At 39.5% G+C, this 25,246-nt stretch overlaps 3 protein-coding genes across 3 annotated transcripts in view; 1 reads left to right on the top strand and 2 right to left on the bottom strand.

The window, feature by feature from the left end:
* Positions 1–7,597, bottom strand: part of jph1a (junctophilin 1a) — a 30,764-nt gene extending 23,167 nt beyond the window's left edge. The window contains exons 1-4 of the mRNA XM_077509644.1: positions 7,542–7,597; positions 3,342–3,528; positions 2,719–3,167; positions 171–939 (exon numbers count right to left, since the gene is read on the bottom strand). Of these exons, the coding sequence (XP_077365770.1) occupies positions 171–939; positions 2,719–3,097 (1,148 nt within the window). The 5' untranslated portion in view covers positions 3,098–3,167; positions 3,342–3,528; positions 7,542–7,597. The remainder of the gene's footprint in view (positions 1–170; positions 940–2,718; positions 3,168–3,341; positions 3,529–7,541) is intronic.
* gdap1 (ganglioside induced differentiation associated protein 1) lies at positions 3,788–8,222 on the top strand. Its single transcript, XM_077509647.1, has 6 exons — positions 3,788–4,446; positions 4,910–5,102; positions 6,997–7,170; positions 7,347–7,441; positions 7,509–7,623; positions 7,690–8,222. Exons 1-6 carry the CDS (start codon positions 4,288–4,290, stop codon positions 8,058–8,060), a joined length of 1,107 nt encoding a protein of 368 aa, XP_077365773.1. The 5' UTR covers positions 3,788–4,287; the 3' UTR covers positions 8,061–8,222.
* Positions 7,740–25,246, bottom strand: part of LOC144009777 (uncharacterized) — a 105,743-nt gene continuing 88,236 nt past the window's right edge. Inside the window, exons 5-6 of the mRNA XM_077509651.1 lie at positions 8,001–8,056; positions 7,740–7,874 (exon numbers count right to left, since the gene is read on the bottom strand). The gene's annotated coding sequence lies outside the window, so the exon portion shown is untranslated. The remainder of the gene's footprint in view (positions 7,875–8,000; positions 8,057–25,246) is intronic.

Below are 25,246 nucleotides of genomic sequence, written 5' to 3'. Positions count from 1 at the left end.
TAATAAACCTTTACATATGTGACTACAAATATCGTCTGTGACTGGACGCCTCTCTGCTCTCCTCATGAGTAAAAAACCCAAAAGACTTGTCTTCTCATCCTTGTGTCTGTGTCTTTTTAAATGTTTACGAGGTGTAAACCTGACAGTGAGAATAACGAAGAAGACGCTACCTGGACGCTGCTATTTCCACTTTACTCCTGGCGATGGCTGCCGCCCTCTGCGCCCCCTCAACCGCCCGATCCACCTTCTCTTTGGTTTTTGGGTTCTTTAGAGGAATCAGCTGCTTCCTTATTCCACGCACCAGCACGTTATTTTTGTACTTCCCTTCTTCTTTGCTGGCATCTGGGAAAACGGTGCAGCCGTAACCGTGGCGCTTGTTGTTCAGCCACTCGCCCTCGTACTTCATCCCGTTGGAGCGCTCCGAAACGCCAAATCCGTTGCGCTTGTCGTTCTTCCACTCGCCCATGTAGGTCTCGGTGGTGGTGGCGTCCACGTGGTCCTCCAGGGGAAGGTCCTCGTCTTGCAGCTCGCCGTCGCCGATGGACACGGTGGAGTTGGCGTCGCTGGAGCTGATGCGGCTCATGGCGGCGTCGCTGCGCGCCGAGCTGCGCTTGCTGGAGATGGACGTCCGCGAGTCGGACTTGCGCAGCTGCCGGAGGCTCCCGAAGAGGGAGCCCCGGCGGAAGAGGCCCTTCTTCTTGCCCGTCACCACCTCGCTGTCCGAGTGGAAGTTGAGCACGAAGCCGCCGCGGTTGCCGGCGGGGGCGTCGGCCGGCGAGGAGAGGTCCTGGAGCACGGTGCCGTTGCTCTGCTCGGAGCGCAGGGAAGCCATGGAGGTGCGCAGCGGCGAGCGGATCACCGTCGCCATCCCGTAAGGGACGCTCTGGCGCACGCCGTAGCCGTGGCGCATGCCGCCCATCCACTGGCCTTGGTACGTGCCTGAGGAGATGGGACAAATATTGAGCCATACAGTTGGCATCAATCATAAGCAACACATATAGAATAATGATTGTCATGGTAGATGTTTCTAATATTTTTGTTTCATAACTGCTACATGATGAGACAGGCAAAATAATTAATGTTGAATCAATAACGCTCAAAACAATGTTCATCGAAAACTGCTTTGAATTGGTGCCCTTTATTTGCAAGTATTAATGGACTAAATAAAATTATTGTTGTCATTTTAGACGTTTCTAATATTTTTAATTTTTCTTACATGAGATGGGTTGACTAAACAACGTGCAATTAACTCTCAGAGTGTTAATCGAAAATTGCTTTAAATCGGTGTCATTCCCTTGCAGTTACGAACCAGACTAAATCAAATTATTATTGCCATGTTAAATTTTTCTAATATTTCGGTTTTGTAATATTTGTTACATGAGACGGGGCATTAATAACTCTCAAAGAGTGTTAATCAACAACTGTTTCAAATTGGCATCATTTTCTTGAAATTGTTAAAGGACTTAATGGAATCATTATTGTCACGTTAGAAGTTTGTAATATTTTAGTTTTGTGATTTTGCCACAAAAGACGAGCAGAAGAAATGCTGTGGAATTAACTTTCAAAGAGTGTTAATTCAAAACTGCTCCAAATTTGCTGTCATTTCCTTGCAAATATTAACGGACTGAATAAAATCATTATTGTCATGTTATATGTTTCTAATGTTTTGGTTGCATAATATTTGTTACATAAAATGAGCAGAATAATTGCTGTGGAATTAACTCTCAAATAGTGTTAATTGAAACTTCCTTTAAATTGGTGTTATAACCTTGCATTTATTAACTGAGTAGAATCATTATTGTCATGAAAAGAGAACACCATGAATGAAATACATATTGCATAAAATGCCAAACTGTTGGCAGATAAAAAAAAAAAAATAGATATACACACTGTGCAGGTGTATCGAACAGTGTCCAGCAATGTTCACATTTATTTCTGAGAGTTGTCACATATAGACCAACTGGAATGTTCCTTGAGCATCCACCTCAAACAAAGTCGTTTGATGAAGACACTGAGGATCACTCGGGATGTGAATCACTGAGCCCTACGCCTATTTTCAGGCAGCCGCTCGGTAACTCCCCCACTGACGGTAGGCACATTCGCCGCTACCCGTTTTGTCTCCGACCACAGGGAAAGGCTATGAGTCACACAATGGGAGGAATGCTTCATTAAGCCCGTTTGGTGTTGTTGAGCCCAATGGGCTACTATAGTGGCTCCTCTGCGGCGTCGTATTACAAACGAGCCAACAAATACAATGCAATACTCCATAATGTTCATTTTCAGAGGAGAAAATGATCGACTGGTTGGGTCTGGAGTTCAGATGGATAAACAGTGCGAGATTAAAAGGCTGGTGCTGCCCTGCAGTTCAATTGGGTGACCCTGCAGATCAAGTGATCAGGATGCTGCAGGGTCAGACAGCCAGATGTTCTCTATATCCTCTCTGACTTCCACAAGCTCCGCCCCTAAACGAACTGTCACCGTCAACATATGGCTTCAGCTGGGTTGCTTTGCCAAAGTTCGAATCGATGGATGAACGTGTTGCATCATTTTCGCCCCAGAAATAGTAGTAGACTTCATGAACACTAACACAGTCCCTAATCTGAAAATATTTCCAAGCGCAGGCGTATACGGGCCCCATTAGCTCCCTCCGCTTCTAGCATGCAGCCAAATGATGCGTTCAAGTGCAATGCGCCATCGTCACGCAACATGTTGCCTCACCTCCGTCGCCATAGGTTTCAATGCCATATCCATCTTGGAGCCCGTTGCTCCAGGTGCCGTCGTATCTCGCAGGTGTGTTGTGACTCTGCCGGACGCCGTAGCGCCCCTTGAAGCCGTGGCTCCACTCCCCGCGGTAGATCCACTTGCCTTTATTCTCCACGCCGAGCCCATGCCTCTTGCCCTGGGACCAGTAGCCCTTGTAGGTGTTCCCGCTGGGCCAGGTGTACACGCCGACTATCTCGAAGCCGTGCGACCAAGAGCCCGCGTACTCGCCCTGGCCCTTGGGTCCGGTGCAGATGCCGTGTCCGTGGGCTTTGCCATCCTCCCAACCCCCGCAGTATGTGCCGCCGTCGTCGAAGTCGAACCTTCCGCCCGTCATTCAGATGCAAAGCTTGGGGGGAAACGGCACGACCGAGGCAGGGGCGTCCAGGACCAATGGGAGAGGATGACTGGTGGAGGAGAAAACGGAAGAGACAGCGGTGATGAAGATGATATGGATGAGGATGACGACGAGGTGAGCCTCCCACTTGGGTGCTCTCATGATATGCTGCCTCTATAGGCTATATATATTTTTTTAAATGGGCATCGGAAGTGTAAAGGTATGAATGGTGGGCGTCATTTACCGGATCCGCGCACCGGCTTGCTCGTTGAGTGTGGCTGGTCTCCCCCCCTCTCGCCCACTGGCCACCGAGGGAGGGAGGGAGGAGAGAGAGATTGCCCCGCTGGAAAGAGCCACCCGGCCAATCGCGTGCGACGTCACCACCAAGATCCCGCCCACTCCTCCTCTCCCATCACCTGATGTATCGCTCCCTCCTCGACAAAGATCGACTTAAATGTTATACAATAACATATCAAATCTATATCCAAACCAAGTACACATTGCTTTCCCCATGTATTGCATTTGAATTGACAAAGACTGCGTTACAATTTTGTTTTGACTGTATGATGTCCGATGTATTATATCTACATCCAATACGTTTAAAAACAAATATGTGGACAATTTTCTTTAAAATACTGATTTAAAAAAAAAAAAAAAAAAAAACAGTATATAGTGTATTGCACCGCATGCTTTGTGCTCCTAACAGTTGGCTATAGCGACATCTGCTGTCAAATGTATTTATTGCATCGTGTGTGATTTTAACATGGGAGGCATTTTTAAAAAAATATTTATTTTACAAGCAGAAGCCCGTTTTCCGCAGGAGAAAAATATGTTGTTTTTTTTTTAAATACAGTCAGAAAGTCATACGTGTTAACCCGTATATAGATAATTATCGATTCAATCGCCCTCTGGACACCAGGCAGGTAAATTCACTTCCTGTTTTTCAGTCACTGCTAAAAACTAATTTATTCTCACTGACGTTCAACGCTGCCTGAAATTTGATCTTGTTTTTATGTTTTTGTTTTCTGTGCCTTCTGATTATTATTAAGCAATTTTGTACCATTTTTTTGTGTGTACTGTACAGCACTTTGGCTTGTAATAAAACTCCCTGCCAGCAGAGGGTGTCTTGAGTCAAATTGTCGCCCGCTCGCGCATCCTCGCTTGTCCCCTGTGCCCCTCAAACCGAAAAGATGGAGGCTGAAAACAGCTCGCAACGCCAAGATGAGACCGCGGCTCTTGTGCGGACGAATTCGGGCGAGGACGAGCCCGAGTCTTGTGACGCCATCGCCAAAGCCGACGAACCAAAGTTAACACTTTATCACTGGACGCAGTCGTTCAATTCACAGAAGGTAATTCGTCCCTTTCAGCACCAGACGTCCACGGACAGCTCCCAATGTAAACCCGATGTCGGACACCTCCTGGATGTAAACATTATCTTGCTCTCTTCTTCTACCAATTGTATTGTTGCCTTTTTTTTTTGTGCATTATTTCCCCAAGCTGTTTACAAAATACAGTGATGGGAGTAACGATTAATACGTTATTGTATTTTGGGTCAAAAATGTGACATGTAACGTGATTTCTTTCCTTTTTGTAGTGGGAGCACTCTGAGAGTGTCCATAAGAGAGGAAAATAGTTGTGTGCAAGGAGCTGAATCAGTAGGCTTACTTTACTTTATGTTACCAGCTAAATATGTGACATCTTGCCGAAATCTCAGAAACTGCTATCGAGTTCTATTGCCCTTCCAAAATGTCAATTTCTGACGCTGACCTCGTATCATTTCATCCAATTGGTGAAAATATGTCTTTTCCCCAGGTGCGTCTGGCCATCGCAGAGAAAGGTTTGCGTTGCGAAGAGTATGACGTGAGCTTACCGCTCAGCGAGCACAATGAGCCGTGGTTCATGCGACTCAATCCGACCGGCGAGGTGCCCGTCCTGGTTCACGGAGACAACGTCATCTGTGACCCCACGCAGATCATGGACTACCTCGAGCACAACTTCACTGACGGTAAAAACTACAATGACCACGGTGGCACAGTCATCTCTAAGTCACTGTCTCATCATTTATTGATTTCATATTCATGTTTAACAAAAGTAGACATACTGAGCATTTTTATTTTTAAAACACCCCACTTGATCACTGGCATAGTTTGCCTTCCTGAAAGCAGCTCTTATTTATTTATTTTTTTTAAACTCTTTTACTGCCACACGTTATCAAAAAAACTTTTATATTACAAAGGCTTTGATCATTCACGAAAAGAGATACAATGCTTCCATCTGCTGGCCATAGTTAGTGGGTGTTTTTTGATTCCACAACCCATTGACCAGACAGCACTGCACTTAGATGTTGCACTAAGAAAAAAAATAAAATATAAAACTTAGTTGACGTCATTTAACGTTTATGGCGGCATACGTCGTGATTTTACTGATCGTTATTAACACATTCACTGCCAGCCCAGAAAAAAACTACATCATTTGACGTCTTTTGCCGTCAATGGCAGTGAATGAGTTAAACGTTTTTGGCGGTCAAAGAGTTAACCATTAGCTAGCTAGCTAACAATCTGTTTTACTTGGTTGTTTAATTTCACATTTTCCATAATATGGCTTCTTTCAGTTTGAGTTACATTTGTTAATGTTTCATTCATTTCCTTTTGGCATGCACTGAACCATGATAGCTTTACATTGACGGCTTAAGTGGAGAGAAAATCTGGTAAGCATGATATCATCTAACATTCTGTCTTGATAATTTACAGATACCAACCTTGCAGTAGTTTAGAAAAAGCAGTTTGAGCATTACTTTGATATCAATCTTAAACTGGTGCGTGCTTCGTGCCAACTAAACTCTGAAAACAGTCGGGTCAAAATTAAGCTAAATTGGGTCAAAAAGGGACCAATCCAACCTTTTGGGTCATTCAACTAAACAAAAAAGTTGGGTCAAATTAATAACCCACAAAACAACCCAAAAAACGGGTTGCTTTGTTGGTTATTTATTTATTTGTGTATGTTCATTTTTGACCCAATTCACCTGGTTTATTCAATTAAATAAAAAAGTTGGGTCAAATGTATAATCACAAAACACCACCAAAAATTGGATTCCTTTGTAGTTTATTATTTTAATTAGACTCAACGTTTTGGGATAAATAATTAAAAAGTTGGGTTGATTAATTTTTTTAACCAACTCACCTGTGTTACTCAATAAAATCATAAATTTGAGTCCAATGAATAACCCACAAAACAACACTAAAAATTGGGTTGCGTTTTGGGTTATTAACACCACCAAAAATATGATTGCTTGGTAGTTTATTATTTTAATTTGATTCAACATTTTAGGCTAAATAACTCAAAATATGGGTTGGTTAATTTTTGACCCAATTCACCTGGCTTATGCAATTAAATCAAAATGTTGGGTCCAATGAATAACCCATAAAACAACACTTTCCAGGTAATTAACTTAATTTGACAACTTTTCAGGCTAAAAAACTAAAAAAGAAAAAAAAAAAAAGTTGGCTTGGTTAATTTTTGACCTAGTTAAATTGGATTAGTCAATTCAGCCAAAAAAGTTGGGTCAAATAAGTAGCACACAAAACAACCCTGTTCCTTTTTAATTTAATTTTAATTAGACCCAACTTTTGGGTTAAATAACTCAAAATGTTGGGACTGTTCACTTTTGACCCATTTTTTATTTTTATTTTTTTTTACCCAACTGTTTTAAACGTGTACTTTGTATTAAGACAATTCAGTGCACTAATAGAATAATTGTGTATTCCACAAGTTGTGCCATACTCCAAACCAGTTTTAAAGAGAATAGTTGTACACTATAAATGGAACTTAGTTGGATGTCATGGATATCCAATAAATGCTCAATGCTTTCCATTTTCCCTTCTCCTATTCTTCACCTGCAGAGGGCACTCCCAGGCTTATACCAGAAGAGGGAAGCACATACTACCACAGAGTGCAGCACTACAGAGAGCTGCTGGACTCATTACAGATGGACGCCTACACGCACGGCTGCATCCTCCACCCTGAGATCACCGTAGACTCGCACATACCGGCTTATGCTGCCACCAGCATACGAAGTAAGCTACAAAGGCTTGGATTAAAGTCCTCTTTTTGAATGACAAGGCAAGAAAATTATTATCTTGTCATATAGAGCAGTCAGTGTAAGACTCAGTGTGAGCGCAACTAAGCCATGTTTGCCATCTAGTGGCGATTGGTAATATTACAACTTAAAAGCCCTGAATATTTGTTACAGCGCAGATCCTAAACACAGAGTCAGAGCTGAAGAAACTGGCAGAGGAGAACCCGGAGCTCAAAGATGCTTATATAGCAAAACAGAGGCGCTTGAAGGTGAGTCATAAAAGTTATCTAATAGTCAGACGCATGCTCATCTTTACAATGCGATTAAATTCTGCAGTCCAAGTTGTTCGACCACGACAACATGAAATACCTGAAGAAGCTTCTGGATGAACTGGAGAACGTGATGGATCAGGTTGAGACGGAGCTGCAGAGGAGGCAAGAAGAAACGCCAGGTATCAACACAAACGCAATGACCAACGTACACGTGAGTTATTCTAAAGAGGAACCTTCTCTCTCAGAAGAAAACAGTCAGCCATCGTGGCTGTGCGGCCAGTTCTTCAGCATGGCCGACGTCTCGCTGGCCGTCACCCTGCACCGCCTCAAGTTCCTCGGCCTGTCCCGCCGCTACTGGGGCAACGGCAGCCGCGGCAACCTGGAGGCCTACTACGAGCGCGTGCTGGAGCGGCCGGCCTTCCGTAGGGTCCTGGGCCACGTCAACAACATCCTGATCTCGGCCGTGCTCCCGGTTGCCTTTCGCGTGGCCCGCAAGAACGCGCCGGCCATTGCCGGCGCCACGCTGTTGATCGGGCTGTTGGGCGGCGCCACCTACCTGGCCTTTCTTTACATGAGGAGGAGGTTGACTCTGCCCAGTTGGGGAAGCTGGAGCTGAATTTTAAGACAGAAAGATATCTTGCAGATTTCAAATTAAGGTCAAAATGTATTCATTTAGTAAATATTTAAAATAGTTACGTTAACCAGTTGCACTCAAAATGAATTACAACCTGTTGTAAATTAGATTCATTTGCAAAATTAAAAAATAACTAAAACAATCCATCATTTGGAAAGATGTCTGAGTCCTCTTGTCATGGCTCAGGTTTGATTTTGTGCTCCTGTTTCTTTGAGTTCTTGTGGTGATCTGTGTTATATTGTCCTTGTTGGCTTCCCCCATCTCGTCAAACCTGAGTATGTCCACCTGTGTTTGCCTTACCCTCCTAATGTGTCAACCAATCAGCACCCTCTGACATTTGTGTCTTGCCCAGCTGTGTCTCGTTGTGTCAATTTGTGTGTGTATTTAGTCGTTTGTCTCCCCTGTGTCTGCGTCGATTCATTGTCATTTTCCTCACGTCATGCTGCCGCTTCTGTTCCACGCCTTGTCTCGTTTTACCCCTGTGGACTTTGTTGTTTTGGTTCCTTAGTTTGTAGCTCATTTTTGCCTCCTCGTTTTTGTTTATTCAACTTTTTTTTGACCGCACTCGCCCTGCTTCCCTGCATTTGGGTCCACCACCACACACCAGACGTAACACCTCTAAGTTGAGGAATTGTAGTTATATGCTCAAATCAGGAATGAAAAAAAAAATGTATTTGTAAACAGAGGTGGCAAATCCAGGTCCAGAAAGTAAAAACCCTGCAACAGTTTGGCTTTTGTCCCTGGTGCTAATTAGGTAGCTGCCTAGCTAGCTCCCATGGTGCTCCTTTACCTGCTAGAGAGCTAGCTAGCTAGCTAGCACCAGGGGCTAAAGCCAAACTGTTGCAGGTTTTTTACTTTCTGGACCTGGATTTCCCACCTAAGATTGTTAAAAAAAACAAACAAAAAAAAACGTTTTAATCAATAGTGATAAAATACGAGAGCTGTATTAAACCTGTATTCTACAATTCATCATACCGAGACACTCCTTTTTGGTGACTTTTTGACAAACTAAAATCAAAATAAACCCACATATATTTATCTTTATATCAAAGTCAGAGCATGAATATCTCTGGTGGAAGAATTTGTGACAGATTATATTGTGCGAGTGTACCGAATGATGTGCATGCACACACAGTTCCACAAGGGAGCAGTGTTTTCTCATCCAGATTTGACATTGAGGCAAGGGGGCATATTACAAAAAAATAAAAATATAACAAGGCAAATAATTCAGCAATGGATCCCATATCACAGTCAATTCTAACTCTAAAGACTTGGGCAATTGAAGGCAATTAGAGTTTTATACAATTTTTAATCAAATGAGGTGAATTTCAATCTATGTTGAAACAAAAAAGTAAAAAAATACATCATAGATTTTGAAGGACATAACTTTCCTCAGGACATTGAAAAAAATCCAAAGCTGAGAAGGCTAAATCCCTGGCCTGTGTATCATAAATAACTGCCATCTGAGTGTTTATGCATGCTCACCCAAATTTATGAGAGTTGGAAAATTTACTCTTGGGGAAAACTGTGGGTAAAGAATGAGAGAACTGCTTGAGTAAATGCCAATGTTGAGTAAATAAACAGAAAATAGACGTTTATTTGAATGTGGAAAAGGGGGCAGTAGCAGGTGTGGGTACAGATACTTAGCTTCTTGCATGAAACCCAGCTTCTAAGCCATCAATCAATCCATGAATGGGTTCTATTCTTTGTCAAAACAATTTGGAAAGGACCCTGTTTGTCCTCCTCTTGGTCCAAAAAGCCATATTGGACAAATCTAATTTGTAAATATACAACATATAATATAGAATATAAGGAAGAGATGAATAAATGGGTACAGAGGATTGACCCTTGGGGAACACCAGAAAAAATGGTGATGACTTGAACGTGTATGCTTTAAATTCAGCCAAATGACAATAGATTTCTCGACGGTTAGTCGGTTACATGCAATTTCTGCTTTAAGTACACAAGCAACGAGAAAAAGTGAAATTTCTGCAGAAATTCCATGGGAATGCTGACAGCTGAATGCTAATAAAATATTTCCCAAGCGAGAGTTGAACCATCACACTTGCATGTAACGCCAGGCAAGTATTTAACACGTGAGCCAACTTGGTTTGTTGAAAATCATGGCGAATGGCCTATTTATATGTACAAGTGTTATCTGAAAGTATCCTCCATTCATTTATGGAAAAATGGAACAAATGATATTCAATGGAAAAATGCCAAAAAAATGTAATAAAATTCACGCAATAGCACCGCCATTAATTTAGATGAAAAAAATGGAACTATGATAGTTGGTTTACACACAATTACTTAGCATAATTTCCATGGGTACATTTGCAATGCACAGTCAGAAGTGGGATTTGAACCCATGACCTCCTGGTTGTTGGACAAAGATTTTTACCAAGTGCGCCACTGAGCAGTATGACAGAGCTGGTAATTATGAGAAGTTGTATGTATGGAAGTGGGCGTGGAAAGTGATTTAGAAAATGTTTGATGTCAGTCCCATTGAAAATGAATGGGGGAAAAGTTGATATTTAACATTAAATTGTGCAAATACTGTAAGTACTGTGAAATCAGACGATATATTTCCATATATTGGTGTGAATTTTTGAAGCAAGTTGAAATTTGAACGGTGTAATACGGAAGTATTATGTGGGAGTTATTACACGGCAAAGAAGTGTGGAGAATAAAAAGAATGCTGAAGCATTCCCACAATTTCTTTCTGATGGAAGTGCAATTTCTGGATTTCAAGATGCTGTAAAAACCGAATCACATGTCAAAGACAAGCAGAAGAAGAGAAAAAAAAAATGTTCTTGCTGAATAGAAAGTGTTTGTTTGTGGACAACGAGGCGAATGGTTCGAGCAGTGGGTTGGATGTCCACAGACAGGCAGGCTGGGCAAACATAAACCCACACAGCGGCAGCTGACAGCCAAACCCGGATTTAACCCTGCATCTCAGAAATGAGTGGGCAGCACAAAAACTTCAGCTCGGGGGTTAAAAAGGCTGAAAAGAAGAGATAGTTTGTGGCTATAGCTTCATTACATAATCCCGCATTGGATTCAGGACTAAAATGTCAAGATGAAACCACCCGCAATGAAACGAGCACCAGTGTCAGATTTTACTCCCTGCGCGGCCACTTCGCACACAGCAGAATTGATGAGAGGTGGCCTCTTCCGAAGCCAATCTCATCAAAAGGTCTGAGAAAAACCCAGCGGACCCTTTCAGAACGTCCGTCGCGTAACTGTTTGCTGATTGGACGGAGGCGGGAGCTCGCCGTGTTGACACTACCGTTAAAATGACCCCCCGCTGGCTCGCCCCTCACAGCTTCGTGATGAAATCCTGTGCCACCGTTCACCGCCACATGTGCTCCTCAAATATTTAACCTGGCCCTACATAAACAGCGCTCCGAGTGAACCTGTCGCGTTACAAATCACGGTGCTGCCAAGTCGCACACTCAAGGTCCGATTTTTTTTTTTTTTGGTACGAATGAATTTTCACCATCTTCTACTGGTCATGTCGTGACTTCATTGTTATGGCTTGACGCACACTTTTAATACAGTGGAACCTCCAAATTTGAACTCAGCCCACATTTTGTCATGGTTTTGGTTTGTTTTTTTATTTTTTGTTTTTGTCAGGGTTCTAGTTTTGAGTGGGTTTTGTTTGAGTTTGTAATAATGCTCCTTCATGTTTCTGTTATGTTCTGCTTTCCTTGTGTATCACCCATTGTCTCCTCATGCATTGTCCTGCCCACCCGTGTTTGTATTTAGTCCCTTGTCTCCCCTCTGTCTGCGTCGATTCATTGTCATTTTCCTCCCGTCATGCTGCCGGTTCTGTTCCACGCCTTTACCTTGTTGGACTTTGTTGTTTTGGTTTCTTAGTCTGTTTGCCACCTCATTTTTGTTTATTACACTTTTTTTTTTTTTTTTAACCTAATTCTTTGCCTCCTCGCCCTGCTTCCCTGCATTTGGGTCCACCGCCACACCCCTGACATGACACATTTAGTAATGAAGAAATAGTTCTAACGAAAATACTGTAAAGTGGTTTAGTTTGTTTCAAGGACAAGAACCCTTTTAAAATCTAAATGTTTAGCCAATCATCATGTGTGAGTTTCATGAATTTTCGTCCATGTCTCATCATGTTTCTCTGCAAACAGTGCATCGCCATGGCAACAGCGTGTGATGAAATAAAAAAAATAAAAAATAAAAAAAGACACCCAAGTTCGAAGACGATTGGATAGATTCTGCAGGACGAGTTCATTTACATATGACCTCTATGAAAGGTAAAAAAAAAAATGGCGCCTCATTCCAAAAGAAATGCAAAATGGAAGACTTCCTGTTATGTTTAGCATAACAATAACAGACTTTTTTTGTAGGTATTGTGCTGTTACATATGCCTGTCAATTTTCACAGATCTAGGTGCAGCATCATTTTTCTTTGGGAACGATGAATCGCCATGGCAACAGCGTGCGACTAATAACTTCATTTTAAACATCTCTAAATGAAAGACGCAATAATGAAGACAATCGGATAATTTCTGTAAGAAGTTCATTAAAAATGACTCATACTTAAAGGCAAACGTGTAACTTTTAATTTTAATTAATTAGTGTATGTAAGTAATTGATTACATTAATTGTGTTGCTGATAATGTACTGAGCAGCCATAATGTCACAATAAGCTCCTTTTTCCTGTCCTGTGGTTGTACTATTGACCTTTTTCAAGTGTACTTTGGTGAGATTGGCTCATTCAAGGGCAGATCTGACTTATATTATTTATACAAACAATAATAAGCCACATTTTGTACAGCCATTATTTGATCCACAAGGCACAACACAGCTAAAAACAAAAACAAAACAAAAAGTCTGTGACTGGATTATGTGAGCAGACTAACAGGTGAAACTATATATGGTATTCCAAAGCAGGCACTGGGAAGCAGATTTTGACATTGGCAAGATCGCGTGGCCTCTTTGCCAAGTACAATAGTCAGCATAATGAGAAACACTTGTTCCTCAGAATGAACCATCCAGCCCTCAAGCACGGGGGAGCCTGCACATGTTTTACTGTGTTTAACATTATTGATTATGTTTGGTGGCTTTGGCTCAAAGCCGCTCAGATATTCCCATACAGCGTCGGCCACGGAAATGCGGGCCCGAGACGTGCAGGAAAGCACGAGGGCAGTATTGTGTTCTGCTGTAAAGAAATGAAACAGTGAATTCATGACATGGAGTCATGCTTTCACAGAAACGTGACTTTTTCTTAATTGCAAATAGGGCTGCTCGATTATGGAAAATGTAATCGTCCCGATTATTATGGCAATAATTGAAATTGATTATCAAGTATTCAAACAATTGTTTATTTTTTTGGTACAAAACAAGAAAATGTTTAAGTATTTAAAAACATTAAGCCCAATTAAAAAATAGAAACACTAATTATGAAAAGTTCCTTTTTGACCAAACAGAATTAATTAATTTATTTATTTATGTTGGCAAAAACTTGAAGTTGGAGTGCAGCTTGTGCAGTGTGCAGTAGGACGATCATTTATTTTTTTTTGGTACAAAACAAGAACATGTTTACACATTTAAAAATAGATCAAACCAATAATAAAAATAGAAACACTATAATTATGTAAGTTCCTTTTGGACCAAACAGAATTAATAATTATGTATATTTATAATAATATATATGTATTTATTTATGTCATCAAAAACTTTGCAGTAGGACGATAATTTATTAAAAAAAAAATAGTTGAAACTTAACAAAAAAAACATTAAGACAAATAAAATTATTTGAAACACTATAATTATGCAAGGTCCATTTGGATGAAATAAAATGTATTAAATTAGTTATTTTAATGGTTTTTTTTTTAAGTGCAAATGTATAGCTAAACAACTCAAAAATTAGTATCAATCTTTTTTTTTACGATTATGCTGATTTTGTAATTTTGGAGTGTAATAATTAAAATTGTAATCGATTAGCGCAAGTCATAAAACTTGAAAATTTTCATTTCAGGAAACACATGTTGCTAAATAATCATTACATACACATCATGGTCTTTTTTTCAGACTAGTAGCAGTCAGTCAAATGAGATCACCATGTTTTCCCGTGTTGTATTACCATGGCATTGAAGGTGAGAAGGCCGCATTGGGATTTGGGAGCTTTGTGCATTTGGAGGTTTGGTGTGAGGGCTCCATTTCTGGATGGCAGCACTGTACTAACAAACACTTGCACTGATATGGAACAACTCCTGAAGCTGAAAACTGTGCTCGCTGTGTTTCGGACACCGTGAGTAAGACTTTTTAGAGAATGTCGCCCGGCAGCAAAGCTAAATATTTTCTCCGTGGATATGGACGCCTTAGGAGAATCCCATGAGACCATGAGATCTTGGTGGTTAGTAATGTGAATGAAGTTGTGCGTGAAAAATTAGATACACACACATAAAAAAATAAAAAAAATAAAAATATAGCAGAGTACCTAGAATTGAACCCTGTGGAACACCATTTGTTATTGTTATACATATGAATTGATATTACACATATTCGTCCGACCACTTCCTTTTAATTTTTTTTTTTTGCAAGCAACTTTTTTGGAGTTAATGATGACCAAATCATCTGAATCACATGTGAGTCTTGACCTCTGCCAAACCCCTGAGATTGACTCACCGAACCCAAGTGAAGAGGGGTGAGGTTTATTGCCCGGTTTATTGGTACTTCTACAATGAATAAAGCGTTATGATATTGAGTTAATAGCCAGATGCTTTCCTCCGTTGAATGATCCTAACATCTGCTCTGACCACAAATGCCCTCATGCCCCTTTCGTTTACTCCACCAGTTCCACGTAGCCGCTCACCTACACAGCCAAAGCAGTGGGCCGGGTCTCAACTGGCCAAAGCCAACGAAATCCCATCATTAACTCAAGGAGGTTCCACATAAAATAAAAGTTCTAAACCACTGGAAAAGTATATTATTTTTGTCTCCTCTTATTGAGGGCAGCAAAAGTGTAGAACTAACAGGTCAAATGAGGTAAGAGGAAGGATTATGTGTCAAGCAATTAAATTTATGTTTGGCTTTATTTGGACTCACTTGTGGGTGACCGGTTATTTGGATTTTGGGGTGGGTGATGTATTATGCTGGATAATTTTATTTCCATTGCACACAAGCAAAATGGAGCATTACTGTACAAATATAACCGAAGTTTTCGTCTCTGTCAAGTAAGGCCTGAAAATGAAAAATCACATATGATGCCTCAAATGTGAGAATATCATATAAAGAAACAAAAAAAATCAAACCAATATCACCAAGCATCACCTGATTAAATCAGCTCATTGTCTTGCTTTTTGCTACTTTTTTGTTGTTGCAACTTTTATTCTAAAACAATAACAGCAGAAGAAAAATATAGGACAATAATTTTTTCTATTGTTCATTTTATAATAATTTACAGATTATTTCTAGGGATGTTCGATACCACTTTTTTTCAGACCGATATCGATACGCAGACCCTCAGTACTCACCGATACCGATACACATTGCCGATACCAGTAGTACATTTTGACAAATAAAAAAAAAAATCACTAAAAGATATTTTTAAACAAATAAATTCCTTTAATTTTGACAAAAAAACAGTACAGTGACTCTTCAATAGTCTTAACGCTCAAAATAAAACACAAAAATGCTCTTTTAGTTTAAGATTCACAATTTTGAAGTATTTCCAAACCGGTAAAGTTTTGGTGAAAAACTGCTATAAGCTAGCGCCAGTTACAGGCAAGGAGGACTCACTTAACATCTTCCCCCTCTGCCATCGTTGCTTGTACTCGTCTGCGTCATGAGTACTCGAGTACTTGAAAAAAGGCTGGTATCGGCCCGATACAGATACCTGGTATCGTTACTCGCCCATCCCTAATTATTTCTATTTCCATGACCTTTTCAGGGACGTGAGGTCAGGGTAGGCAAGTGAGGCAGTGCTGCCCCTGCTGGCCGTTATGAGCATGTGACAAATAAAAAAGAAAAAAGAAAAAAAGAAGCCTTAGGATTACATTAAATCATATTCCATTTAATTTCTAAAGTCCTTGCTTTATATTGATCGTGTTTTCAATCCAATAATGATCAATTATTTCATCATTAAAATATCTGAATTTGTACGTCCTATTCAAATGCACGATCTGAATGAAACGAGCCTCTCGGGAGAAACCGTCCCAAAGATGAATGATGGTCCAGATTACGTGTAATTTTATGTGACGCACAATACTTGGACAAGTGAAAAAGAACATCTGAGCGAGACGCGCTTCCAAATGGATGACGTGTAAGTTACTTCCCCGAAGCAGACGTAAAGACACGAGCGCTAGCTAATACATCTTGTGCTGAGCAAACAAAAACAAACGAAAAAGCTTTTAAATCATCACTCCTTTAAACGCCTGCATTTGTACGAGACTGTAACGAGCGTGAAGGCAGAAGAGAAGGGAACGTTGTTTCCAGGGTCTTACTCGTCTGTTCTTGGAGCGCGTTTTACGTCACTGCCACCCACTGCTTTCACTCGACATATGTTCGCCTTGTAGGAATGTTTCCTTAGCGTGTTTTTGATGACATGGGTCACCACGTTGACATGGCGCATGCTGGGAAGAGCTGGACCGACAACCCCGCGCTGGGTTGGTTTTAAGTGCCGTTAAGTGATCATTTCGGATTTCTGCTCAATTTGATGGTTAGAATTTTGATTTACGAAACATAAACTCTCAGACTTGTTGTTATATGGTGTGAAACAGCTACGATATTTCTTGTTTCAGATAATCACATCCAGATCTTCTCATTTGAACATGGTGAGCAGAAATCCAGATTTACCTGCATGGAAACACTTTAGGTCTCAGGTGAAGATTCTACTCGTACCAGAGGAATGCGATTTCTCGAGAAATCGCAAAGGCTGAGGGACTGAATGAAAAATTGATGTTGAATGATATACAATGGCTCACATTGAGCTTAACATGTTGAAGTTGAAATGGTCGGAATGAGTCAAAAAATGCATAAGTTAGAAGACAAACAATATGGTAACAGTAATAATTTTTGTCTTTTATTTTGAAGATTTTAAAGTTGGAGCAGTATGCTTTTATTTTGACATTTTTTGGGGGAAAATGTGGTAGAAATAAGTGAAGATTTTAAATTTAATTTTTGAATTAAAAAAAATTGTTAAGTATAAGCTGAACAGTTTAAATTTGAATCGTTTTTTTTTTTTTTTTTAAGGTACAAATTAGAGGAAAAACAAAATTTTTGGCTTTTATTTGGCTTTTTTTTTTAACAAAATGCACTAGGGATAAGTTGAACAGTTTATAGTTTGAATCACACAGAAAATGTTGACATTTTCAGGGGGGGGGGGGACAAAAAAAAAATCACAATATTTGGCTTTTGTTTTGAAATCTTGGAAAAAACAAGGGGGTATGACATATGTAAAAGCTGAACAGTTTAAAGTTGAAACTGTTTGAATGTGTAAAAAAAAATTGTAGAAATTAGAGTGATTTTTATTTTATTATTATTAATTAATCAGCCTTCACACAATTATTTGTATGTACATACCCCGCTTTAAGCCAAACCTGACGAGTTGAACAGTTGAAAAACGGTGAAGCAACACTTCTTCTGCGCTAATCGTGACCAGTTGGAATAGAAGTGAAGTGAATCGGCAGCTGAAACCGAACGTGCTGGCTCTTGGATTCCCACTCTGATGCGACTAAACGCGAAGTTGAGATATTTATGTCCTCTGGAGTTGAGTCTATACACTTTGGTGTCCATCCAGACTTTGCAGCGTGTTTGAGACATCAACGTTAATGTGTGTAGCATTTCGCATCAACCGCCAACTTGGCCCTTGGAAATAAGTCGTAAATGATTTTTTTATTTACATGCACAGCTGTAACAAAAGAACACTCTCTGTGATGTTCTGTACGGCGTGTAATCTGATGTGTATCAGAGGAAAAAAAAAAAAACTGACTTAAAGAGAACATAACCTCTGTTAGAATGAGACTGAATCCCAGTACTGTAATATTGGTGATGATACTGCATCAGCACAGACTGCCTCCATCTGGAATTACTTTCCTGACTCTGCAGGTCAAAGGTGAAAGAGATGATGCCGAACCGTGGTCCATCCCATAATAAGAGCAGACAGACAGCATGTGGACATTTATGTTTGCTGCCCTGCAATTGGCTGGCATCTAGTCCACTTAAGATACTCCACTTCAGGCCGAAAATCAGTTGAGATACCCTCCGATAATCGGAAAAGGATGCTTCAAAAATATCCTGAGTCAATTTGTGTAAAAGAGAAAGATTCGCGCACCTCTCATTGGAGATGGTGCATTTGATTCGCCGAGTTGTTGTTAAAATCGAGAGAAAAACTGGAATCAGTTAGAAAGGCGATTGCGTCATCTTGGCTTGCTGGAGGTATTATGGGGAAAGTCACGCATAACAACAAAACAAAAGAAAGCATTTGACCTGACATTAGCCGGCCTACATTTTTTGACGTGTGACTTTGCATCACGTAAAAGCCTAAAAATGCAACATCAGCTGATGCCATCATTACATGTTCAGAATAAATTAACATAAAGCCAGTAGGGCTCAATTAGTGGAGCACAGAGGTCAAAGCAAACATTGTGAAGTAGCATTTAGCCGTTATGCAACGCACAAAATAAAATCAGCTAGCAACAGAAGTGCCAACGATTTTAAAATTTCTTTAAAATGATCTGTCATTGTCTTTATGTCGGAGAAATTTTATATATCAAAAGCACTAGTGGAACTTTAGCTCTTTTTCTTTGCAAATGCTTTTAAAAGTAGTTACAATTATATGAAGCACACTGAGTTACAGGCAAAGCATTAATAAACGTAATCTAAAAATATCAAGACGGTTAAGTAAAATAAATAACGCCCACCAGACAATGTAGTGACCAGTCAGGCACATGCACAGATAGACCCCGAGTGGAGCCCCAGCAGGAACAATAAATAATAATTTATTATTATTAATAATATTAACAATAATAATAATTTATTATTATTGTTGTTATTACATTTCTAATCATCGCGCACACATTTTTGGGAGTTTTATTATTATTAATATTATTATTTTTTAACCTATTATTATTATTATTGTTATTATTAAGTTATTATTAGTAATAATATTGATAATGATAATTTATTATTATTACTATTATTAATAATAATAATAGTAATAATAGTAATAATAGTAATACATTATCATTATTATTATTATTATTATTATTACGAATAATAAATTAATAATAATAATAATAATAATAATAATAATAATAATAATAATACAAGGAAAAATGTGAGTAAATAAAGGTTTTTGTGCATGATTAATAATAATACTAATATACTAATAATAATAATAATAATAATAATAATTTTTGTGCATGATGATTACAAAATGTATGTACACACTTAGGCTGCTGAAGGTTGGAGGTTCCATAATATTTCCACGACTAATGAAAAGCTAATCTAAGCCACCTGAAACCACTTTTGTTCATCTCTCAAGGGTTCACACAATAAGAATTATGCCACAGGAGGGAGAGGAAAGCACAGGGCATTTTATGAGCTGAAATAAATCCTATGATAATGGAAGTCCAAATTGTGGGATGTCAAAGTTTTGTTGTTTTACCAGTTGATCCCAGACAGTAAAGTATCTGCCGTTATCATTCCTCTTGTCTAACATCTCCCGAGCTCATCTGCTCAGAGGTAACAAAAACAGACAGTAAGACAAGAAAATGCCTGGTGCTAATTGTAACCATGTGCCGCGGTCTTTCCGTAGCGATGTTCATGCGCAGATGGAAACGAGGACGGGAAATGCGCTTGAGCTTAAGGATGATGCGATACGTGTGCGCTCAACGTCCCGCGAGACTGAACAGAAAGCAGCAGCTGGTTGCGTTTGTTTTGGCCCCGAGTCCAGCAAGACTCAGACAAATTTCCTGGTTGATAACAACCAAGTTCTGTCACAAGCAGCAAAGGTTTTGGGAAAAGAGATCATAACTACTTTTCGAGTTTTTTTTTTTTTTTTTTTTTTTTTACAGGATTGGCAACAATTTGGCATCTTGAAAACCTGTCTTCTCCAGATATGACGACAAGTACTTTCAATGTACTATTTCTCCACATTTTTTGGTTTTCCATTTCACATTCATCATTATTCAAAGTTCATTTGTTTGCTTCCCAGACAGGTCTACAGCTGAGATCTCCATTCTCGGGGAAATGAGGGTAAAGCAATACGACAAAATGGGGACGTCAGCGAGACAGAAGCACGTCAAATTACAACCCAGGAGTGACAAACTGCAGTCAAAAGAAGCACACAGCTATGACATACTGAGGAAATAGATATTAATGACTCTCAGTCATTTTTACCATTGCAGCAATGATCTTTGTCTTCAAAATTGGTGAAGCAGCATGTGGCTCAGTGCCTAAGGTTAGTTTGTATGCTCTATTCCAACTCTAAAATGGGTTCCATCTTACGAAAACAGTGGTGGTTGTTTTAAAGAACTCAGACTTGAGTGATCAGTTAGCATCTAAACTGCATGATTTGCAATACCAATCTGCAATCTAGCAAAATTAAAGGAGCACTTCCTGAAGAGAGTCAGATTGGATGAAAAGTTCATTTCATTCACAAGCAAACCCTAAACCTATGTCTTGAATTTGAAAAAAATAATAATAATAAATGGATAAAAATTCTACAAAAGGAAAATGGGGTAAAACAAAATTGCCCCCCCCAAAAAAGCTATTTTCACTGTTTCACTGTTTTCAACTTGGCCCTGGTTGATCTCTTATACTCTGCTACTACCTATTGGAAGTTTTTCTAATCACTACCATTGCATCACCCATTCTCTGCAGTTCAGAGGCTGCATCAAAGCCTTTTGTATGCTCTAGCATAAAAAAACAAACAAAAAAAAAAACGTATGAATACCTCTTTGCGACACCTACATTTAAAATAGGACATATTCATATATTTTTTGTAAGCAAATGAGTTAAGAAAAAAAAATTAACAAATCTATGTTGAAACCTTGGATTATTTATTAACAATGGCAGCGGAAAAGATTGTGCTTTACAGCCGATCACTGATTTTGCATAAAAAATGCAAAATATCTGCTCATCCAATCCAAACGATCAGATCTGTGTTATGTCCATTAAAAAAAAAAAAATCTGAAGAAGAAAAATAATTGGAGCACGTGGCCAACAAAAAGTAAGAAACCGACAAAACAAAAAACTGAAACAAAATATAAACAATTGCAATCAATGGGACGCACGCTCTTATTTAGGCCACAGGGTCAACGTTTTAGTGAAACAAGTCGAACATTTACTATGGGGAAAGATTTGGCAGGATGAGATTACAAAACATTCCTGGAGTGATTATGTAATGTTTGGAATGGTGCTCATTATTCGACTTTATAAGCCTGCTTCAATTTGATGTTGATGACGTGCTGTTCCGCTCACCGTACTTTACATTTGAGAAAGATGAAGTACATGGCAAAAAAAAATAAAAAAAATAAAAAAATAAAATAAAAAGACTTTAGCTGTTGTCAGGAAACCGTTGTGTCAAAAAGATACTTTACTTAAATATCCTCGAGCAATAATTTCTATGAAAAACTAAACTGTATTTCCTTGCTTGCGTGATAGTGGAATCAAACCTTCTGGTCCAAACACGGCTCCTTCCTTATTTGCTCCATAAATCTTCGAATGTTTATATTGAACCAGAAGAACCTTATTAGTAAATTCTTACATGCGATGCCACCTGCTGCAGCAGGTTCCTGACCCACTAAAAAACTAAACATGCGAGCTCACCTTGTTTCGAGGAAAAAAAAAAAAAAACAAGCGTGAGGAAAACCACTGGGCAAAGTTTAACCCAATTTCCTCAAGGCCATCTATGAAAAACTGTTTTCAAGTCACTTCAGGCCTACTAATTGATTGTTATTGAACAAAATGCGTGTCCTTGGAGAAGCTGGGAAACACAAAATCCATTGGCGGGAATGACAAAGACATGAGGCCAAAATGTAACTTCCAGCAATCCACGGGGACTTGTGCTTCATCGTAACTTTAAATCCATCACTTTTAGACAACATAGAGCCCAATAAGGCTTGAATGGTTCTGATAAGACGGAGCCAAGAAAAATAGGCCTGCTGATGTCATAGCAAACACAGCCTGTATGAAGGGAATAAGTGATGATTGCTATTTCATTGGCATTGACCCTAAATTAGGGCTGGGCGATATGACCAGAAAATAAAATCTCGATTTTTTTCTGTCAGTCTGGATGATTAGGATTTTAATCGATTTTAATCAAAAATTAAAAAAAAAAAAAAAAATTAAACAAGGTTTGATTTATTCCAAAATAAATCTTGTGCAAAATGTTCAGACAATAACGCACACTGATTTTGAATCAGTTTTAACGTACATTTAACATACATAGCTTGTGCTAAACAAAAAAAACCTACTCATAGCTTTTGCATAACTTAAATGCCACGTAGCTTGTGCAAAAAAGGAGCTACTCATAGATTTTGCATAACTTAAATGCCACATAGCTTGTACTAAAGCTACTCATAGCTTTTGCAAAACTTAAATGCCACATGGTGCAAAAAAAGCTACTCATAGCTTTTGCACAACTTAAATGCCACATAGCAGGTGCAAAAGAGCTACTCATAGCTTTTGCTCAACTTAAATGCCACATACATAGCTTGTGCAAAAAAAGAGCTACTCATAGCCTTTGCTCAACTTAAATGTCATACATAGTGTTTGCAAAAAAAACTATGCATAGCTTTTGCATAACTTAAATGCCACAAATAAGTAGTTCCAACAATTGTAAACATGTATTGTAAACTGCACATCCAGCATTCTACCACTTGTGCAAAAATACAACTCAACTCACAATAACATTTGTATATAACATAACTTCAAGATCAACAGCTTATAATAATCAGCACCGCGTTTTGATTGTAAAACTCTTAAATTCCTTGCAAGAAATACTAGCCTGCCAACTGACTCTGGCAAAAGACAACCTATGGTGCATGTCACAATGTTCCCCCCGGTACTAATTTAAGGGTCTAAAATAAAAAAAAAAATAAAAAAAAGGTGTGTTCACAGTACCTTACAGTGTGGGAAAAACATACGGGATTACAACAAGTGGGGAGGTGTGTGCGTCTATTTGTGGATAGGGAGGTTGTATGGGGGGTGGATCCTCAGAAAAATGTCGCTTAGATTGCTATTTTTGACATGCTACATTCCTTCGCCCCCCCGTATATTCTCACCCATCTATAAGACATTTACAGCCATCTTTGATGCTCGGGTCTTGTACGATGGTACTGAGGCAGGCTTGTGGTCAAACACAGACATTGCTCAGAGTTCAGACAGACAAACATGAAGAAAAAAAAAAAACAGCGGGAAGCTAAACTTAGGGCAGAGATGTTTTATGGCGCACCTTCATGACGGCAGGTACCAAAAACTATCACCTGGGACCCAGGAGCAGGCTGCCAAAACCGAAGTAAAGCATTAACAGAGTTTTATAAATGCTAATATGGGAGTATTTATATGTGCATATTCTCCAAACTTGATGCTGGGTCCACACAATTTATTTCTTCTTCTTCCATGAGCTCCCACAAATCTTGCAAAACACTCAAAATGCAAAAATCTGGACAAGCAATCACCCCACCACCGAAACGAGCGGAACGTTTTCGCCGTTACGCCTTGAAGTGTGGACATTATCACAAGGTGAAAAGAAAAGCTTCGGTCCTTGTTGCCTAAGTGGGCGTAAGAAGATTTGATCCTTGGCACTTAAGGAGCTTTCGAGCGGCGCAGGAATCACGGAGGAAGGCTCCGACTCGCGGAAAATGTGTCCAGAGTGCAGCGGGGACATCCGGAGAACCGCACCATTCACCATTGGAGAACATTGCAAATTGTTATGTGGGATTATTTTATGCCCGCTTATCTTCTTTGAGCTTATTAGGGCCCAATTAAGGAGCTACCTGCCAGAAAAGCAAGTACAATACCACAAGTGATACCATTGTTACACTCGTGGTTACTTCATTTCAACACATTTATAGCAGTCGCCTTTAACTTGGTTGGCTTTCACAGCCAAAATAGTCGATTAAATATATATATATATTGATTTTTTTCATCAAGTTATTCTTTGGCTACATAAATATGACCACACCAAATTTTCACAGTAGCACTTAGTTGACATTTTTGAAAATTCAGCCCTTAAAGGGGAAGTCGACCCCATTTTTTTATTTTTTATTTAATAACAATACACTCATATGTTCTATGCAGCCCCACTAGGCATTCTGGTTGATATTGTGTTAGTGGAATATGTGTTATGATGCAAAATCCAGCCATTCGTATCCACCTCAGGGGCGGCCATTTTGCTCCTTGCTGTCGACCGAAGATGACATAAATGTTGCTCAGGTCTCAGGCAACAACCAATCACAGCTCACCTGTTTTTTTGTTTTTTTTGTTTTTTTTAAAGCTGATCTAACAACCAATAACAGCTCATCCTGTTTTCTGAAGCTGATGTAACAACCAATCACAGCTCACCCGTTTACTGAAGCTGAGCTGTGATTGGTTGTTACCTGAGACCTGAGCAACATTGATGTCATCTTCACTCAACACATCAAGCGGCAAAATGGCCGCCCCACAAATGTAATAATAATCAGAATGTCATGTTTAGACAAGTGAGGTCATATATAACATTTTATTGACAAGAAATGTTTCAGGTTGACTTCCACATTCAAGGCAATTTCTGAATTTGGTAGGCATTATGATTAGCACCGGAAAAAAAGTTTCTGGAACCCATTTCTGAAATGATACAGTTTTGGTATGAAAAATGTAATACCTCCAAACTGTATACTCGCATTGAGTCCACTGTCTGAGGCACCTACCAAATTTCACGCAAACTTATCTATCTAGACAAGAAGAGGAGCAAATCTCAGTTATGACTTTTGGGTGATACAAGGTGATGGTTGAGCACTGTACTGTTTACCAAATGGTATTGTAGACACCATGGGAAAACTATCAGCGATATTGTATAATCACTGCCGTGTATGCAGTCAAAACAGAGTAGGAATTTAATTTTGAATCAATCCGAAACCCGGCGAGTGCGCTCTTTGATCCGATTTATTGAATTAATCAACTGCTTATTTCACTTTGGACAAGGGTGGAACA

This window comes from Festucalex cinctus, chromosome 20 (assembly GCF_051991245.1).
Source record: "Festucalex cinctus isolate MCC-2025b chromosome 20, RoL_Fcin_1.0, whole genome shotgun sequence".
NCBI lineage: Eukaryota > Metazoa > Chordata > Actinopteri > Syngnathiformes > Syngnathidae > Festucalex > Festucalex cinctus.
This window is presented reverse-complemented; position numbering and strand designations above follow the sequence as displayed.

Excerpts from the sequence above, each read along its gene's own strand:
- gdap1 (XM_077509647.1), top strand. The coding sequence starts at position 4,288 with ATGGAGGCTGAAAACAGCTCGCAACGCCAAGATGAGACCGCGGCTCTT. Across the intron at positions 4,447-4,909 it reads AGTCGTTCAATTCACAGAAG|GTGCGTCTGGCCATCGCAGA; the intron begins GTAATTCGTCCC and ends TCTTTTCCCCAG. Across the intron at positions 7,171-7,346 it reads TGCTGCCACCAGCATACGAA|CGCAGATCCTAAACACAGAG; the intron begins GTAAGCTACAAA and ends TATTTGTTACAG.